Genomic DNA, 21,770 nt, shown 5'->3' on the forward strand with positions numbered 1-21,770 from the left:
GTCTCACTTAATAGACCAAGATCATTAGTCGCAAGCAAGATATCATCAACATACAGAATTAGAAATATAAACTTACTTCCACTGACCTTCAGACATATACACCGATCAACAGTGTTGTCCTTAAATCCAAAGGACACAATAGTATCATTGAACTTAAGATACCATTGACGAGAAGCTTGCTTAAGTCCATATATCGATCTCTTACCATGTGTTCCTTTCCTTCTTCAGCGAACCCCACTGGTTGGTCCATATAGGCATCATCTTCTAAATTCCCATTCAGAAAAGCAGTTTTAACATCAATTTGATGCAACTCAAGATCATAATGAGCTACTAATGCCATGATAATTCTAAAAGAATCTTTCCTAGAAACGGACGAAAATGTTTCCTTATAGTCAATGCCATCTTTCTAAGTAAAACCTTTGGCAACAAGTCGGGCCTTGTAACGTTCAATATTGCCTTGAGAGTCACGCTTAGTCTTAAAGATCCATTTACACCCAACTCTCTTGCATCCTTCTGGCAATTCCACAAGGTCCCATACATCATTATGTGCTATTGATTTAAGCTTATCTTTCATGGCATCTAACCACTTATCAGAATTATCACCATTAATGGCTTCCGAAAAAGAAATTAGATCATTATCAATACTTAAGTCATTTTCTGTCTCTTATAGATAAACCACATAATCGTTCGAAATAACATACTTTCTATCTCTGTGAGATCTTCTTAATACTATTTCTTGTGGTTGTTCTACTATTGGTTCATTGTTAACCTCGGGATCATTAATTTGTTGTTTTTCTTGATTGTTGTGAGTTTCTACAACATGTGGAACAACAACTCTTGATAAAGAAGTACTAGTTATAGGAACTTGTACTCTAACTTCCTTAATCTCTACATTTCATGAAGCTTCACTCCCACTGGTTTCACCATTCTCAATGAACCGAGCATTTCCAATTTCAACGATTCTTGTACTATGGGTAGGACAGTAAAACATATACCCTTTTGATTTTTCTGGATAACCAGTGAAATATCCACTGATTGTTCTTTCATCCAGTTTCTTTTCTTGCGGATTGTATATTCTTACTTCTGCCTGACAACCCCAAACATGCAGGTGTCTCAAACTGGGTTTCCTACTCGTCCACAAATACTAGGAACCCTGTTCAACAAATACATTGCAGTCTTTAAAGTATACATCCACAATTATACATGTAAACATGAATTACTTAACATACTCCTAACCATATCCAGTAAGGTTCGATTACGCCTTTATGATACACCATTTTGTTGTGGTGTGCCTGGCATTATGTATTGAGCACAAATACCACGTTTCTTAAGGAACTTAACGAATGGACCAGGGTGTTGTCCACTTTCATCATATCTTCCATAATACTCACCACCTCTATTAGACCTTATAATTTTCACCTTTCTGTCTAATTGCCTTTGCACTTCATTTATATAAACTTTCAAGGCATTCACTGATTGGGATTTATAATGCAGTAGATATACATGTCTATAACGCGAAAAATCATCAATTAAGGTGATGAATTACTTCTCTTTATTGAAAGAATTTACATCAAACGGACCACATATATCAGTGTGTATGATTTCAAGAAGCTGAGTGCTTCTCGTGGCTCCTTTCTTTGTGTGTTTTGTTTGTTTGCCTTTAATACAATCCACACACACATTCAAATCAGTAAAATCCAAATCCATAAGGATTTCATTCTTTACTAATCTTTGCATTCTTTCTTTGAAAATATGTCTCAAACATTAATGCCACAAGTAAGCAGATCGTTCATCCACTAAACTATGTTTAGTGCCAACATTGTGATGCAAAGTCATATGAGTTTCAGCATATAAATTATCCAAATTCAATTTATATTAACCATCATAAAGTGTACCAGATCCAATCATAAAAGTACGCTTAAACAAACTGAAACAACCATTCCTAAACTTAAAAGAGTATCCAGCAACATCAAGCTTAGACAAAGAAATTAAATTCCTAGTGATACTAGGTACATAAAAAATATCCATAAGATCTAAGTGATATCTAGTGTCGAGGATTAAACGATAAGTCCCGACCGCTTCCACTAGAATTTTCTCGTTATTCCCCATGAAGACGAACTTCTCATTTGAGTTTATGGTTCAGGTTGTAAGAAATCCCTACATCACATTAGAAACATGAGTCGTACATCCAGAATCAATCCACCACGTATTATGGGAAACCTCAGTTAAGTTTGATTCAAAACATACGTAAGCATTATGCTCACCTTTCTTTTCGAACCAAGCTCTATGTTTTATGCAGTCATTCTGGAAATGTCCAGACTTCCCGTAGAAATGACATTTGTCATTTTTCTTTTGGATTTTGGTTGAGGACTCGTCAATCTTCAGTGGTCCTTTACCCTTTCCATGTTTCTTAGTAACTTTCTTTTCGACAGCTCCTTGATTCTTCACATATTGAATAGAGTGGCTTCCTAAGTTCTTCAGTCGAGTCTCCTCCTGAACTAGCATACTGTGCAATTCATGCACATTCCACTTATCTTTCATGGTGTTGTAGTTCATCTGGAACGGACCATACTCAGACGGTAATGAGTTTAGAATGAACTGCACGAGAAAACCTTCATCCAATGTCATTCCTAGAGACTTAAGTCTTGCTACGATATTTGTCATTTCGATCACATGCTCATGCATAGTACACGAACCGTCAAACTTCATGGTGGTCAATGTACTCATCAATGTCCTAGCGAGAGATTTATTAGCAGTTTGGGAGTGCTCTTCCACAAATTTCATAAATTCTTTTGCGTTATCGGTTTTGGGAATAGCTGACTTAATATTGCTTGCTATGGTCATTCTCATAAACATTAAGCTAAGTTTGTTTGACCTTCCCAAACTTTGTAATGGGTCTTCTCTTCATTGCTATTGGCATCCGTGATAGCAGCCTGCTTTTCAACTTGAAAAACTAGATCAAGATCTAACACACCTAAGTGAAATTGGACTTGTTCACTCCAGTCAGGAAAATTCAACCCATTAAAGACTGGAACAGACGTAGCATGCGAGTGTAAAGATACCAGAGCAGATACTGCAATTAACACATGCCTAATATTAATGCTTTGAGTCATAAATTAAACGTAAATACAGATTCAGACATAAACAATCATTCTATGCATACTAATGTTCTCCTTTTAGAGATCCAATAATACACAAACATAAACATAATGGTGTTAAGCATATTATAACATAATTGATTATTAAAATATGCATCAACTAGAATCACCTACTACCTTTGGGTATATAAATAAAACTAGTGACACATACAAAATTATCTACAATCATGTTCATTAATTATGTGAACAATTAATCAACCTTTGGGTGATCCTTAAATGCCTTATAATTAATGAATTTCAATTAACCCATTAACCAATTATTCATAATTTAGCATCCATAATATGGGTAATTGAAATAAAAACATTAATAATTTAAAATCACAAAACTTTAAAATTTTGACTACTTTGATGACTAACAAAATTTATCATACTTGATTTCAAATAAATAATTACACATTTAATTGCTATAAACTTTATATAGCATCCTCATTAATTTTGGTGACGTAAACCAATAAAAACATTACTCTACTTTTTCACTTTGCGTCACTGGAGAATGATTTCCATTCAATTTAATAATAAAAGCATTTATTCCATTTACCAAAAGCAACCAACTCACTCACGTTTGTGCGTCAGTTTTCAAAAACACATTCACCTCCAATTGGCATGTTCATTCACACAATAACAATTTTTATGCCATTCATTACTTCATTCCAAATTAAAATAGAAAGCACTTTCACACGTTCACAGCTAACGGTTTTATACTTTCATTCAATGCCAATTAAAATAAAAACACGTCACAGTAAAAACACGCATACAATTCCAATTAATGGTAGCAGCAAGATGCAATATTTTAATGGCAGCAACATCGTTCATAAAATTAAACCCCTCGATTAATAGGCATCATGAATATAAACCCTCAATTAATAATTAGGGTTCATTAAGATTGGGGATAAAATTAAATTAGGGTTTATAGCATTAGGGGAAAACATTATAAAGGAGAAACATCACATAATAGGAGAATCATAAATCCTACAACCTTTGCTCTGATACCACATGTAAAACAATTAAGGATCTTTAGAATTTAGGATTCTCACACGATAAAACATAATAGAGCACTAACCTTGATCCATGGGAGATACTCACCAGTGCAGTAAGGACTTTTGGCCCCGGTTGTTTTTTATATTCTGCTCCGGTTCTAGAACCGAGGCATATTAGAACGAGGCCAAAAGGGGATGGCTTTTGGCCTCGGGTGTGAATCGAAGCCATACATCTACTCTTCTGCCTCGGTTCTAATGTGAATCGAAGCCATTCTGTAAAAAATCTGGAGCTCTTGCAGTAGCGATGATCGCCGGGAGACGCGATAGTTTTTCGTCGTAATGGCTGGCTAATCACTGGGAGACACACAAGTCATCACTATGCACACATGCTGCAACAACCAAAGGTTCCAATGCAGCAACAATCACAACAAAATTCGTCAAATTTGTTCCTACCTCATTCACAGGAGTCATAACCACTAGGTTCACAACAACAATTAAAGACTCAGATTCACACTCATCCCACACAGTTGCAACATCGGTGTCTCTTTGTGACAGGGCAATGGTGTGTTTTGAACCCTAGATCTGTGAACCCCAAAGCAACAACACAAACGAATAAAAAACGCAAAAAAAAAAAACGCGAAGGGAAACCCATTTTTCAAACTCACTGGTAGCGAGAGGCGACGATTAATCAGCTATAATGGATGGCGTGACAAAGGCGATGACGCGCGACGGATAGCAGCTGCAACTGGTCGACGACAGAGCTGGACAGTGGTGGTGACAGAGAGAGCGAAGAGGGTTTTGTGCGCAAAGAGTGAAAGGGTTTCGCGATTTGGGAATTTAATAGGCTTTATGGTCTCGATTCAATTAATAACCGAGGCCAAAAGTCCCTTTACTGCTTCGGTCCCTAAATTGACGCTGGTGGCAATTTTAAGATTTTGCTTACTGAGCTGCCTTATAGGCTTTGATTCTTTTTTAACCGAGGCCTAAAGTCCCTTTATTGCACCGGTTTTCAGAGACCCGAGGTAATATAGTTGGACAAAATTGCAAAAATGACACCGCCTCATTATAGGCTTCGGTTCCGCTATAACCGAGGCCTATAAGGCGAAGTAAAATGTCAAATCTGCACTAGTGACTGTGAATATGCGTTCTTCAATTTGTAATTTTTTGTGTGCTCTTCAACCACCGTTTCCCAATCTATCTCTTTGCCTTTCTTTTCTCTTCTCACACGTTCTTGATGGGATTACTGTGAAAAGAACCTTATGGCCAAAGACAAAACCCCAATCTCTTTTATAAACCAACGTTCATCAAGTTGGTTTTTTTTATCTTTATTTTATTTTATTATCGCTTTCCATAATAATAACCAATAAGTCTTTAAATTTTATTAAATCATAATTGGGCCATCATAATATTTCATATGAGTCGCTAATAGAATTAATTCGTCAATTAATTCTAACAGTGTAATCCAACAGAACCAAACTTTGAAATAAAGATGAGAATATAGTTCCATCTGGTGTGCTTTTCATGGTTAAGTTTCACAGTTTCTTTTTAAAAATTTGCCTAAAAAACTAATAGTCATGGCCCAATTTGCTAAAAAAATCAATGCGAAACAAAAATATAGATTGTGTCTGCATTAACTTTGTTAGAAGTTAACTAATCTGTATTTAAGAGATCATGAATTGGTGTGCCAGAGTGTTAACATGCTTCATATACACATATGTACATCGAAACTTTACAAATCATTCAAGAATGTCACTTTCGCTGTCCTGTAAAATCATTATTATTAGCAGTGGTGCATATTTAGTAGAATATTATATATAATAGAATATTAAACATGATATAAGTTTGATATTCAAACAAGGGCAACCAACAATTTCAATTGTAATATAAAGTTTGCTTTGACGACGATAAAAATGATCAAGAGCAGCAGCCAATAGTTTCAATCTAAATTTCAAACAAACCAGCCAACAATTTCAATTTCAATTTCAAATACAAACAAGAACAAGCATACGAACTAACCTCTTTCAATGCAACAATGATGGCTCGGTGGAGTAATTGCTACGAAGAAGAAGATGCAACTTCTTCTGACCAAAGAGACTGCGAAGAAGAAATTGGAGGCTTACAGAAGCAGCGACGACAATGGCTTCCATTGAGCAGAGCACCTTCCATTGAGCGGAGCACCTTTCACTGTGGCGAATGGAGCACCAATGATTGAACTGCGGCAAACCCTAAAGGGGCAGCGAAGACGGCGCAAGCACGATGCAAGCACGAGCACGGCGTGAGAACGACGAATTGTGGCGTGAACGGCAGAGCTCCAGTGCGGCAAGAACGATGGAGGTCGATGTGCGGCTTCAACAGTGGTTCGTGGTGGAGGAGGCGAGGGAGGAAGAAGAAAATCAGGGTTCCCATGGAGGTGAACGGCGGGAAGCGAAGAACCTTCGGTGGTTCTCAATATTGCCTGAACTGCGGTGGTTCGAAGGTGCGAGAATGGTGCGATGGTGGTCTCCAGGGCTCAACGGCGCGGTGGTGGTCTACAAGGCTCGCGGCGCGAACGAAGGTGGTTTGAAACAGTGAGGCGCGAGAAGAAAGAAGAGAGAAAAGGGTTTTGCGCGTTTCAGAAACCCACATATTAGATCGGTTCTGAAAATAACCGATCTAATACACCATGTTGATTTTTTTTTTTAAATTTAAAAAAGCAATATTAGATCAGTTTCATTGCATAACCGATGTAATATTTACGCATTAGATCGGTTCCCCTTATAATCGATCTAATATTGTTCGTTTTATTTTCAAAAATGCCCCCGCACCATATATTAGCTCGGTTGCGTCACAACCGATCTAATATGCTGATCTAAAATCACATATCTACACTAGTGTTTGTAATATAAAAGTGTGAAAAGTAATATAAAAGTATACATTAATATATATTGGTTTTTTTTTGTTTTTTTTCCCTTTTAATCATGTAATATTGTTTACAATGCTTTTTTTTTTTTTTTACTTTCTTCCGAAGTAAGCATGTATTCAAGTCAAGTTTAATTAATTGTAAAATGCATATTAATGGCCATTTTCTTTACTAATACTTCTCTATTGATTTTATCTTATTCTTTTTGTGTTCTTAACTTAAAACTTGGTATTTATTTTTAGAAGGTTTGTTACACTGATGTAGGCAAGTGCCAATTCACTCGTGCATTTGGAGGCTTTTCTTTACATGCAAATTTATTTTGAATTTGCTTAGAATATTGTCAAAAAAGAATAATTGATCACATGCCTTCTAACTCTCCTTTTTTCAGGTCTTCTTGAGGAAGAAAAACTCATCATACAACTTCATGGTATCCTTGGAAATAGGTACTTAATGATCACTAAATCAGACACAAATTAAATTCTTAACTTTGTTTACTTTTTAGTTAAACTGACTTCCTTACAAAAGTGTATATTCAGACCGAATCTCAATTAATGACAGATTTTTGGAATTGAAAATTTTGACATGTTATATTTAAAATGCTATATTGCTCCCTTTGCTCCCTTCGTCAGGTGATTGTTTGTTTCCATTTTCCTTTGCCATTGTTTTGGTTTGATGGTTGTTCTGGTTGTTATTTTATATTTTTCGATTGGTGGATAGAAGTTCAGTACAGAAAACGAGTACACCCAAAGCCTTCTACAAATTTCATTTTGTGCTTTCCATTTGGCATTTTCCACATATATTGTGAGAGAATGTTCTGTTAGGTTTTGAGACCATGGACTAGACTGTTCACTTCCAACCTCCACCACTACTACGACGACGGAGGACAATCTTAACCTTCCTGTACCATTACCACCATTACCAGACCATTATCAGGTTGTTCTCATCTGACACTGACAGTGTATTCTTCAAATAAACCCTACCTTTTTCTTTTTTATTTATATATTGTTTCTTATTATGAAATCTGAACTCAATAATTTGTGTTTCTTATATATGGAATTTTTGAATGTTGCTATAGATCTGAAGAGTGGAGAATAGCACCTGCTTCTAATTCTCTCATGTTTAAGACCTATGCAAAGTTAAGTTTGGTGTTTCTTTATTTTTTTTATATTAGATTTGGATAAAGCAGACTATGTCGAAAATGGATGAGTGTGGAATTATTTTGTAATTGATTTATTTGTAATATTGTCATTCAAATTCGTTTTCAACTTTTTTTCCCCATCTTAGATTCTGTAAGGCTATTTCCAAAGCTTGGACTTGGTCATATTGTTATCACTCGTGAGATGACTCTTTCTTTATGTATTGATATATTTAATTTGGCATGTCCATTGACTTTCTTATATTCTTGTATTTTATAGGTTGATGGATTTGGTCCTGAGATTCTTGCTAATAGGGACTATGGTTGTGCAATGTCTACACTGATGCACTCTCTGCAGATAAGGTAACGAGTCTAATGTATCTTGATTTTCTTTGATATCAATGTGTGTGTTCGTGTTTATAAATTTGAAAAGGGTAGGCATTGATATTTTCATTTGTTTTCTTTTTAACTACCTTTCTCAATGACTTTTCTCTTTTAGTATTATTATTTTAATCATATTATGGGGCGTACTTCTGTCTCACATCATTTTTGTTTATTGTGTTATAGTTCCATGTTGACAATCATCTTTCATACGTCTTATGCAGGTAATCTTTGGTGAGGTGGTTCCTGCATTAAAGCTGGCCTTTTTTGAGATAAAAAATTACTGATGTAGTTCAGACTAGGGTGGAGCAAGGTTTGAACAATTTGAATTGTTTCTTTGTATATATTTGTGTGTATTGAGATCTAATGTCACATTGCTATTGCTCTATTTTTCTTAGACAAATACCACGGGCCGATAAAGAATAGTCCTGAAGTGTATGCACTCTAGAAGGCAAAAACTCCTCTCTCTAAATGCTCAAGCTCTACCTAAACACAAAGCATAATGATATATGCCAATCAAGTATACATTGTAGACTGTTGAAGCATCATAAAATGGTAGTTTCTCTTATCATTGCTTTTATGTATTACTTAAAGTTGTGATATAATGAAAATAGAATGTTTGACTATAGAATAATTATGATCCTATGAATTGGTTTTTAAGAGATTGAATCATGTCTAGATTCAAATTTTAATTCACATTCCCAATCAGTAGTTGGAAGGTGTTCATGCATATGAAGTTGTGAGTCATAACTACCTAAAACTTCCAAAGTTACACTACTTTATGTCAAATGTGAGTGCTAATCTGTAATTTATTGTTTGAATTTAGTTTTGCTTGTCCGTTGTGATTTTATGTATAGTTATGCTTTGATTAAATCATTGTTAGTGTAGAACTATGGTGAATTGTTCAAAAGAATGGTAACGATCGGAGTGACCATGGTTTGTTTTTTGTACCTTGAATATCTATCTTGACTAATCAATCTGCCTTGTGTTTATTATCAGGATAAAGGGATTATTAGTTGTTATTTTGTGGTTACTTAGAGCCATTTCATCGAGTTTGTAGTTTGGGACAATTTTGCATGTATAACTTCAAGGTTGCGTTGCTTTCAGGGGATTATCAATAAACCAATTGGAGTTATTAAATATCCAGATGTTGTAAAAGGGTTACACGTTGCCTCAATCAGGTTATTTTTCAATCTTAATTTTAGTGAACTAGCTTTCACAAATTCTCCAGTTTTTGTCATACCTCATTTGCATCATCACTGAACATTATGATTTCTTTATCGTTTGGATTCAGGGCAATAGTTTTGATGTGATAATATTGAGTTTTGTTATCCCTATTTGTTATCCATTGGTTTCTGGCTTTCTAATGCAATGTTAATTCTTCCTGATTCAAAGTTTCTTGAAATTCATTTGTTTAATCATTTTACAGCTTTCATAGGTTCCTTGTGTTTAGGGTAGCAAGTTTCCACTTAAATCCCCACTAACCTTTGGTCATCTATTCTTGTATCACTAAACATTAACTTATTCTATTTCCTTATATCCATGTATCTCAATTTTTCAGTGATTCTTTCGTTTTATTTACTTTATTTGTATCTATATACTATTAAACAGTTCTTTAAACGTTAAATTTCTTAGCTTAGTTAAATGATATCTTTTTCTTTTTCCATTGTCATTCATTTTCAAGTTGAGTTAATAATGATTGAGTTACTAAATGGAGCATGTGAACCTTGATTACCTAAAAAATATGCAGACACTATAATCGCGGTGAGTTGGTTTAAGGGTGTCATATTTCTTTTTTGTTTGTTGCTAATGCTGAACTTGAGATATTTATTTGTGTAGAGGCCACCATTCAAGGTTTTAAAGGCAAAAGCTATACTGACGAAGAGATTGAAGTCATACTTAGAAGGAGTAGAAGTGTTGAAATATTATGAAATCTTATTGGTAAGTAAAGTAGTCATTTGTAAAAAAAGAAAATTATTGTTAAGAAGAAAAATAGTAAAAATTGAGATTGGTGTTTTAGTTTAATAAAAGCAACTTACCATTTTAATTCAAATTAGGTTGATTGAAAAAATATTGATCTCTTCTACTTTATGATTTTTTGCCCTTCGTACTAAATGACAGTTGTATATAGTAATTTCTCTTTTAAATGTATATAAATTTAGACTTTCCAAAATAATAATGATTTTATTCTGAAACATGATTGAGAATAATTTGAAAATATTAAAATATTTATTTTTATAATTCATAATTATATGATTTGTTTTTAAATTTTTTAATAATTGATCAATTAATTTTATTAATTGCTTTTAATTTTCTAATTATGAATGAATTGATTTTTATTCTGTACGTTTTGAAAATACGGTTACGATTAATAAATATATGATTAATTTCTAAATTTTTTATTAAATTAGTTGATTTCATTAATTATATTAAATTTCTTTAATTATGGAGGGAATTTTTATTGGTAATTAATAATACTATTATAATTGTTATTATTATTTCAATCAATAAATATATTTTATTTTAAATCATTCATTTAATTATTAGTCAACAAATTTTGAATTAATATTTATTGAAAATATTTTGTTATTTCAAAGTAATAATTATTCTATTTTAAAACATGATTGAGAATATTTTTAAAGATTTAAAGATTTATTTTTTACATCTATAATTATATGATTTGTTTCTATTTATTTTTTTAATAATTGACAAATTAATTTTATTAATTGCTTTTTATTTTATAATTATGAATGGAGTTTTTTTATTGTAAAGGTTTTGAAATCTTTTAAATTTTATATGTTGCAATGATTATACTATTATACTTGCTATTATTTTTGTTATTATTATTTGAATTAATTAGTATTTTTTATTTTGAATTATGTTTTTCATTATTAGTCAACAAATATTGAAAATATTTATTACATATTCTATTACTTGAAATATAATTATTTTAATTTGAAACATGGTTTAGAATATTTTTAATAAAGCATTTATTTTTACGATCCATAATTATATGATTTTTTTTCTAATTTTTGTTAATATTTGATCAATTAATTTTATTAATTGATTTTAATTTTTTAATTATGGATGGATTGTTTTTAATTCCATACATTTTGAAACCTTTTAAATATATACAGTTGCAATTAATAATTATATAATTAATTTTTATTTTTTTTATTAATTAGGTTATTTCATTAATTATTTTAATTTTATTTAATTATGAATGTAGTTTTTATTGGTAATCGATAATATTGATAATATTATAATTTTTATTATTTTTGTTAATGTTATTTGAATAAATATATTTTATTTTAAATCATTCACTTAATTATTAATCAACAAATTTTAAAATAATATTTATTACAAATATTTTATATTTTATTACTTTAAAAAATAATTATTTTATTTTGAGAAAATATTTTTAAGGATTAAAACATTTATTTTTACGATCCATAATTATAAGATTTGTTTCTATTTACTTTTAATAATTGACTAATTAATTTTATTAATTACTTTGAATTCTTTAATTATGAATGAATTTTATGTATTTCAAACGTTTTGAAATCTTTTAAATTTATATCTTGCAATTAATAAATATATGATTAATTTTTGAAGATTTTTTTATAAATTAGTTTATTATTATGCAAAAATAATTGTTACTCTTTAAAGAATGGATAAATAATTATATTGTAAATAGTAAATTAGGAATAGATAATTATGAAAGAAAATTATATATATATATATATAAATATTGTTTAAAGTTTTTTGTATTTATACATGTTTTTATTGACAATTTTTAAGCTTAATCTTGACTTGATTATGTATTTACTTTATACGGGATCCATAGTCTTATATACTATATACTTACATTATGGTATTCTTATTATTATTATTATTATTATTATTATTATTATTATTATTATTTTTTTGTACGAGATCATAATTTATCATATGTGTACACTATGATATTAATGTCAATCACAATATGTCTACATTGTTCTATTATTATTATTATTATTATTATTATTATTATTATTTTCAGAAAAAATTTAATGCATATTATGTTTACAATTTAGTTTAGCAATGAATATATATTGTATGTGTTTTTTATTGACAAATTTTAAGCTCAACTTTAGTTGTGTTAATTTATGTTGTACAATATCCTTACATTATTATCATTATTATTATTTTTATTATTATTATTATTAGTACTAATATAAAATATAAAGTATTAGTATTATTATTATTAGTATTGATGTTAAAACTATTTTTAATGTAAGATAATTTATAATAAAGGAAATATGCGTTAAGTCCAAAATACAAATAAAGAATAATAACAAAGTGATGAAAGATAAAAGATAAAGATAAGATATCTAATAATCAACACCCCCCTTAACCTCGTGCATACAAATCATATGTACCAAGTTTGTTACAAATATAATCAATTTCAGGTCTCCATAAAGACTTAGTAAAAATATATGCTTATTGAAAAGTGTGATAATGACCTATTAGTTACACTTATTAGAACCTCTTAATTGTCTTTTATTCATGTGTTTTGTCTTAATCCCATAAAAGAATTTAGGAATTGGTAATTACATTTCAAAAACATGTTTACTTTGTTGTTTGTGGACTTGTTTAGAAAAAAAAAGGAAGATTGAAGAAGAATCACTAGTAGTTGCCTGTAATCACTCGCCCAACGACCTGGACGTGCTCGCCTAGCTACCAAGACTTGCTAGTCCAGCGAGGAAGGCTTGTTCGGCTAGCGAGAATGTTTGTTAGCCCAACGAGTACCACTTTTTGCCTAAACATTAAAAGTGTCGAGACTCGAAGAAAAACATAGTTTTGGTTGGTGGAACGCGGTTGGAACTCAAGACAGAGGTTGAGACACTTCTGGGGCTCAAAGGATTCATCTTTCTTCATCCATTCCACAATTCCAACTCCATTTGTGCTTTAGATGTATAGGAGTAGCTAAACTCCATTTCATTGGAGTTGGATGTAATGTACCTAAACTCATTGTAGTTTCATCTATGCAATAAAATCTCTTTCACTGCATTTGTGTTCTATCTACATTATTTTTGTGCATGATGGAATATTTATGTGTTTTTGTGGTATCTAATAATTGGAAAGTGTTTTGGAACCCTAGACATGGATAGAACAACCTAGAGGTTTGGTTCTAGACATAGACCAAAGCCTTGGTCATTCTAGACATCGTTTTTAATGCGTCTTTTGTGTTTAAATATCTAAGGGATTAGTATTTGTCACATAAAAGTTCAAAACATGCCCCTAAGGGATTAGGGCTTGAATACATTTGATGTAAATGCTTGAGTAGATTAGAGATATATATATTGTGAGATGAGTGCTTAGAGTTTTGGTCATGAATTCCAATCCTAATGAGTCTTTGCCCTGTTTATTTTATCACTTTCAAGTTTAGAAATATTTATGTTTTCACTTGTTTCGAATCAATCTATGTTTACATTCATTGCCTAAATTAGTAAGTATGAATAGGTAACTAAACAAACGCAATTTTCGTGGGAAAACGATACCTGAACTTACCATTTTTATTACTTGCACGACTTGGTACACTTGCCAAAGTCTTAACATTTATTGATCACTTGAAATAACAAACTCAGTCTTGATGTCTCCCTCGAATGAAATGACAGTCAATCTCAATGTGTTTGGTACTCTTATGAAAGAGAGGATTAAAACTAATATGAAGAGCATCTTGATTGTCATATATAAGTGTCATTTGAGTGGCACATCAAAATTATAACTCTCAAAGCATTTGAGGTCATAGCTCTGATATCATATTAACTCAACCCCACAAAATCGTCTTATAAGATGAGGTTAACACTCACTTATATACTATGAAATCACCTTATCTCTAGTCAATGTATGACTTCCAACACATCCACTCACGCCGAGGTATATACATTTAGTGTATGAGACTAAACATTAATGGGTAGTCCTATAGTGGGTGAAAAAACATGTCCAACAAACAACAAATTTTTTGATAACAAGTGACACAATTGGCAAAACAAATGATAAATCTTACTATGATAGACTTAACATGACTCTGATACCATGGTGGATGATGGTTTCAATCCACCTAGACTTGCCTCTAATTTTGGAAGATCAATGGGAGTGACAACAAAAGAAATCATACTATAGTTCATTTTGTCAACCCGTATTAAAAATTAAAAAATAATTTAATATATCTAATTTGTTAAAGAAGTTAATTAATAAATACTCTTAAATTCATATATAGACTTGAAGATGAAAAAGATGTTAAACTCTAGGCTTATGCAAGAATGGATTTATATTCCTTTTATGACAGCCAATGTTTCATCATAATTTTATATTATGCATAATTTATCTCCAAGCTAGCAAATCACACTTCAGTGACATTGAAGTTTTAGTTTGAAAGCATATTTTCTCTCTTAGGTTATCAGAATTCATCAGAAACTATTACATGCAGTTTCTGCGTACTTAATCCATCTTAAATATCACATGTTTAGACGTAGGTTATCAGAATTCAGAAACCATTTAATATTTAGTTTAATTCTTTACTTCAAATTTTGTGTCCATTAGTTAAATTATTTTTCCTTCTCAATTGTACTGCAACTATAATATATTATATGACACTGAGAAAAAAAATGTGAAATGAATGATTATTTTAAATTTATGTTTAACTGTATTTAGTTATTCTAAAAGATTATCTCATTGACATAATTTTTGTGTTTGGGAGTCCCAATGATTAATGAACCAAAATTTAATTTTACCATATATAACTACCATTTTAGGAGTTCTAAGTAACTTACTTTAAAGCTTAAATTTTTAATTATTGGCGGCAGAAGATAAGGATAATAAAGATGACTTACTAAACCTTTAAATATTAGCTTTTAACTCTTAAATATTAGACCTCTGAAAGAGTTTTTCTTTTTTTATTATTCTAATATTGTTTCCGAAACATGTAAATTGTCTTCGTATGATAAAAGAAATAATAAAAAAAAAAGATGGTGGTTTTTTAAAGCCACGAATTGTTTAAAAAAAACATGTGGCTAGTAGTTTTAAATATTCAAAGAGTCTATTTAATCCTGTAAATTAAACTTTTTTGGTTGCGTGAATGATTCGTGGGCTATAAATTAAGATTTTTGTGTGGGGTTTAAGGTTAACTATTATTTATTTCTTCTCATGCAAAATATCAAAAACAACGGACCAAAAGTTCTTATTGTACTGGTGTACGTTCAACCGCCAACTCATGATATTTTAACTCATGTGGTTGCCAAATAATTAATCAGGTTAATAATAACTTGAGATAATTTCAAATTTATCTTAATGGATACAAATAAAAGATATTTATTAAAGAAAAGTAATTATGAAGTTGTCTTGATGTGAATGTCAACACCTAAAGATGAAGAACATTAACTAAGACATCAAGGATGAAAAACAATAGTTGGATACCTTGCTTAATTGAATCTCATGAGATTGCATAAGATTGTCAAGAAAATACAATTAACACAATGTAGTAAAAAAAATACCTTGAATTAATTAGGAAACTTTTCGAAAAACAAAATCCCAAATTAGAATTTTTCATAACCATTATTAGATACTAGTTTTTGATGCTTGATGGAACAATAGGATGCTCTTGTTTGTCAAATATTATTCATTTGTTGTAGGCAGAGTAATGTAACACTTAAGTACTCGATCACTCTACTAAATTTTTGTGTACAATTGTTGCATTGAGGTTAGAATGTGACCTCATGCATTTTACCTAAACCCCTCAACGCTGTCTCTAGCAGTTACAAGATTGAGGCTATTACAAGTGAAGTAAACAGAAACAAAATTGCTTAAAAGATTTACTACAGTTATTACACTCCACTCCTTCCTTCCGAATTTTGAAGAGGGAAACAGCCACTAAGTTAATTTTTGCCATGGAAAAAGATGTTGTTCCTGCTATGTTATTATAACGTAGGACCCATGAAGAGAGTGTTCTGTCTCATCCTCCTAGGTAGCCCAAAATTCTGATAACACCTAATTTCACCTCCAAAACCAGCTGTCACAATTACCATTCCCCATGCTGAAGGGTTGGTGGACCAGTCACCATTGGAACCATCACCTGATGAGTAATTGGAAGACCATGATGAACCTGATGGAGTAGCTGCAGCAGATATAGAAGCTGGATCACCACCATGCCTACCTGATGGAGAGGCCGAAAGAGAATCGCCTGATCCATTCTCTGACCGAGTAATTGCTTCAAGTTCTTCTTCTATGGAGTCACCTTCCATTGCATGGTTGTTACTTTTCTTAGGAGGCGCATTTCTCTTGGAATCTCCAACTCCAGATTCTGTGCGTGAGAGTGCTGCATGGTCTTTCTCTGGGGACCCTGGGCTATTTTCTGTGGCTTGGTTGTTGTTACTTTTCTTTGGGAGAGGTGGCAAATTTTTCTTGTTGTTTGCAGCTGCAGGAGCAGGAGCAGGAGGGGTTGAGTTCTTCTTCTGGTTTTGCGCTGCGATTGATGGTGGTAGATCACCCTTAACGTTGCATGGCCAGGGTATTGCTACTGAAACATCTTTACATGGGAAATGTTCGTGAGCTTGGTTTGCAATCACATTCCTGCCTTTTCCACTATAGTGCATCTCTTCATGCTTCCACACATACACTTGTGAGTCTTCGCTTGCACATATGATGTACTTTCCATTTGGACTGAATGAAGCTGAAATTTGGCTACTTGCATTTCGAAAACCTGCTTTCACCAACATCTTAATCAATAACAACAACACTGTCTGTTGATTTAGGCATAAAACTTTTTCATTGACAGTATATAATGCATCATCATCATCATCACCTATAAACTTTTGCACAACTTGTGTGGCCTCCACAACTCTTGTCCTGCAATCGCCTGAAGTTATAAGCACTTGTGATGGGTCACCTGGGGAATACTGTGAAGAAGATGAAAAGCCAGTTAATTTTCGCTCATGAGATAAAAATATCCATGAGAGCTATATTCATAGAGTTAGAAGAATTTACCTGGAAACCAGTAACCTTTTTCAGTAGATTTTTCTTCTTGTTTCGAAGCTCGATTGTGTTGGATTGATTCAACTTGAAATCTGGTGAGCATATATATATAAATGAGAATTGACAACATAGCAGAAATTGTTAAATTCAAAAATAGTTGAGGATGAGATATACACAAAAGAATAGACTAGTGAAGTCATTAACACTACCTTCTATGGTGTAACTCCGACAGCTCCCTTTCTGTGTACCAACTTTTATCTTTAAATATCTCTTTTACTCATATCACATAACTAAAAAAAGTAATTAATTTAATTTTAATGAAGGTTTATTGACGGAAGTTATAAAGCCTCCAATATTTTACATCCATGGCGGAGGTTTTTTAAACCTCTCGTAGGAGTTTTCTAATGAATTGTGAACAAAATTCCATTTTCCTCCACATTTATTTATAGACTCTTTTTACATTTTTTACAAAATCTCTGCAACTTCAAATCTTCATCTCTCAATCTCATTAAAAATCTTTAAATCTTCAAAAGGTAGACAATTGTACTTCCCGATTTCTCTTCATTTTCATCTTCATATCTTCATCGGTCAATTGTAGCTTCCAAGGTAATGGTCTCCCTTTGTTTTCTTTATATTTCAATTATTTTTACTTGCTATTATTTTCTGACTTTTCCGTCTTTGATCTTTGGTTTTATGAAGAGATTCACTTTCAAGTGCGTCAAAGACTAGCTACCTTTGCCCTTTCAATGGTCCTAACATATGTGTTGTTGCTTCGTGTTTGGTTGTTCATGATAGCTGCGAATGTCAATACTACATATATTCATTATTTCATAAAAAAAAAAAAGTTGGTGGCCATGTATGGCATTCAACATTGATTCAAACCCTAGGAAACATACAACGTAAACGTGTCTGCAATGTTTGAACACAACAACCCAAGTGCAATAAAGTTTCATAATTAATGCGGACATGAAATTTTATCTTTTCGGACACAATAAATTTTTTTTTTTTGAAGTTATAATAAGCACTTACTTGGAATGGAAGGTGACGATGTTTAATGGGGACGAGTGTGCAGCTCCAAACACCATTCAACGATGGCTACCAACCTGCGTGTCTTTAATGTCCAAGCTCCTGCCATAACTCTGCATTAACTTGTGTTAAGTAAGGGGGTTGGGAAGAAGTTAAAGGGTTGGCGATGAAACAGGAGACAAAACATTAATGACGATTAAACTTACTTAAGAAGAAAAGTAAGGGTATTATGGACATATCACCATGAACTACTTTTTGTATATAATGGACCCCGCAGCCCACTACTTATGTGACCATAAAAAGTTTGTTTCTTTGTTGGGTTGCGGTGGAATATAGGAAGTAAGTGATGAACTCTTTCATTGTTGCATTTTAGTGGACATCATTAATTTAACACGAATAGTATGCAATAGGCTGACGCATTTCTTAATTCAAATATGTGAAATTTTTTACTTTTCTCAGTTGCAATGGAACCGTGGAAGGGCCTTGATGTAGAAGAAGAAGATTTGGCATCTTTCCTCAAAAAATGTAATTCATCAACAACCCTTGGAAACAAATTGTTGTACTGATTTAATCCTTTCCAAGAACAGGATCCTACTGGCACGGTTTGGGCAAATGTGCACCGGAAAGTACTACTTCATCCAGAATATGGGACACATCTTACTGTTGGAGCAGTTTTACTTTTGAACACCGTAAGTCATAAAGTTTGCATCACACACATTTAATAAAGTCATGTTTAACATGGAATTCGTATGCGTTATATCCTTGTCATAGTAACGTTGTGTAGTTATTCATAGCAGGTTGCGACATTTGGTCATAGACATCAAATTTGCTACCTAAACATCACTGTCCGCAACATTGTGAAGGTACTATCCCCAATTAGAAAGAACTTGACCTTACTCCTACTAAATGTTTTTGTATCCTCATAACTTTTGTCATTAATATGGAGAAACGACTTTTTTGAAAACTAGATATTCAAAGCGGACATTTGTGAACCCACGGATGAACTAGTCCAAGCCACAATCAAGCCTGTCATTGAGCCTCATCCATCACTCGATCCAAAGGTTCAGGAGATATTAAAAAAATTTGTCAATCCCTCCACTCAGTCTGTTCCTGACATTGGGGAGACCTCGTCCAACATTGAACCTTCCCAAAATGTGGATGATTAAATGTAAAACATGGGGTTATATTATTTAAGATGTATTATGCTTGTTGTTTACATGTTCTTATGTGTTTTTTGTTTTTACATTTACGTGGTAAACCATGTGTACCACCCCGACTGTTGACTATGTTATGTTATTGAAGCCCAATTTTAACACGCACCGTAATGTGATGAACATAATCAAAGTGACTAAGGGCTTGAATGGGTTTTCCCTATCTTCCAACAAGGCATATCCAATAAATTTATAAATATATGTCCTCTCAGAGGGGTGGAGTGCTCGCAAATTAAATGGGGATTGTTATATAGGATTTTGGTCCTAACAAATAAGAAATCAAAATGGAAGATCCACCACAAGGTCAACAACATCGTGACCTCACATACATGTACTTAAAATGAAATGAAAGTAAGTTAGGGCTGGATTAAGTTTGTCTCCTTTCCTTCCACGCATATCCAATAAATTTAAAAAACAAAATCTCCTTCCAGACGTGGGGAGTCCTGTAAAATTAAATGGGTAATGGTACAAAAGATTTTGGTGCTCAAAAAAAAAATGGAAGATCCACCACAACCTCAAAAACATGTAAAATGAATTAAATGAAAGTGAGTTAGGGCTGCAATGAGTTTCTCTCCTTTCCTTGGATGCATATCCAATAAATTTAAAATAAAATATTACCTTCCAGACGTGGGGAGTGCTGTAAAATTAAGTAGGGAGTGGTACAAAAGAGTTTGGTCTTCGCAATTATAAATTACAAATGGAAGATCCACCACAAGGTTAACAACACCGTCACCTCAAGAACATGTAAAATGAATTAAATGAAAGTGAGTTAGGGTTGCAATGAGTTTGTCTCCTTTCCTTGGATGCATATCCAATAAATTATAAATAAAATATCTCCTTCCAGAGGTGGGGAGTGGTGTGAAATTAAGTGGGGAGTGAATTTTGGTCTCCGCAATTATAAATTACAAATGGAAGACCCACCACAAGGTCAACAACACCGTCACCTGAACAACTTGTCAAATGAATTAAATGAAAGTGAGTTAGGGCTGCAATGAATTTGTCTCCTTTGCTTGGATGATTGGAGATTTATCTGAAAAGGTTGAAGATTTGAAGTAAGTATGTGATTTTTGTAATTAGTTCAGAGGTTTGTACTTTATATTTGATTTTCAAATTTATAGCTGCAATGTAACACAATTGTTAATCTGAATGATGTGAGAAAACAAAAGAGAAGAGACGAGTGGAAGCAGAAACAAGAGAGCAAGCACGAGAGGTAAATAGAGAAAAGATATACGATATAATGTTGAAAATTTTTACTACAATAAGGTACCATAGAGGAAATATATATATAAGAGGATGAAAGAACATAATAAAAACACAAAAGTTAAATATAACATATTCGGTTACGCAAAATGTCAAATAGTTGCAGAACTCTAAGCAATGAGCAGAAGATGAGCAGCTAAGCTATGTTATCAACCCATGAATTATGATAAATTTAAAACCTAGCTGAAAAAGCACAATAATCATATAAATGCTCTTAAAGGCAACTTGCAATACGTCGGGTCATGAATACGCTCATGAAAGACATTAGAGAGGAGATTGAAACATTTGATTCTAAGCATTCCAAGGACTTAGAAGCAAGCGTTGATGCAAGAAAATGAGGAATTGTTGTTGTCACTGTTGTCAGGTAATTTTATTTATTTATATTTACAAAAAAATTGCAATTTTTTATTTATTCACTTTAATTTTTTATATGTTTTTTTTCAGAGGTTGAACTAGTGAAAACGGAGAAAAAAATGTTGGAGATAGATAAACAAATGCTGGATAAGGAAATGGAGAAAATGGATAAAACTTTCAAAAAGCTAAAAACTTATACAATGGAGACAGAAATGAAGTTGGGGCGAATAAAGGAGAATTTATCAAAGCTAGAAACTGGTGTGAAAACATTAAACATGGATAATGAAGATATGATTGGAGATTTATCCGAAAAGGTTGAAGACTTGAAGTAAGTATGTGATGTTTGTAATTAGT

The 21,770-nt window shown here is 32.4% G+C and overlaps 1 protein-coding gene and 1 long non-coding RNA gene across 2 annotated transcripts; one reads left to right on the top strand and one right to left on the bottom strand.

Moving 5' to 3' along the window:
- The first annotated feature begins 7,719 nt into the window (after positions 1-7,719).
- Positions 7,720-10,560, top strand: LOC114186164 (uncharacterized). The gene is made up of 7 exons (XR_003604981.2): positions 7,720-7,967; positions 8,110-8,169; positions 8,450-8,532; positions 8,775-8,863; positions 8,949-9,105; positions 9,658-9,731; positions 10,390-10,560. It is a non-coding gene; the product is annotated as an uncharacterized LOC114186164 (long non-coding RNA).
- A 5,732-nt stretch (positions 10,561-16,292) lies between these two features.
- LOC114186015 (uncharacterized) lies at positions 16,293-17,829 on the bottom strand. Its single transcript, XM_028074006.2, has 4 exons — positions 17,775-17,829; positions 17,578-17,657; positions 17,396-17,489; positions 16,293-17,293 (listed from the first exon to the last, which is right to left on the bottom strand). Exon 4 carries the CDS (start codon positions 17,184-17,186, stop codon positions 16,512-16,514), a length of 675 nt encoding a protein of 224 aa, XP_027929807.1. The 5' UTR covers positions 17,187-17,293; positions 17,396-17,489; positions 17,578-17,657; positions 17,775-17,829; the 3' UTR covers positions 16,293-16,511.
- Between the last annotated feature and the right edge of the window lie 3,941 nt (positions 17,830-21,770).

Source organism: Vigna unguiculata, chromosome 5 (assembly GCF_037176805.1).
Source record: "Vigna unguiculata cultivar grain cowpea cultivar isolate G323 ecotype 2 chromosome 5, ASM3717680v1, whole genome shotgun sequence".
In the NCBI taxonomy this organism is placed as follows: Eukaryota; Viridiplantae; Streptophyta; class Magnoliopsida; order Fabales; family Fabaceae; genus Vigna; species Vigna unguiculata.

Excerpts from the sequence above, each read along its gene's own strand:
- LOC114186015 (XM_028074006.2), bottom strand. The coding sequence starts at position 17,186 with ATGCACTATAGTGGAAAAGGCAGGAATGTGATTGCAAACCAAGCTCAC.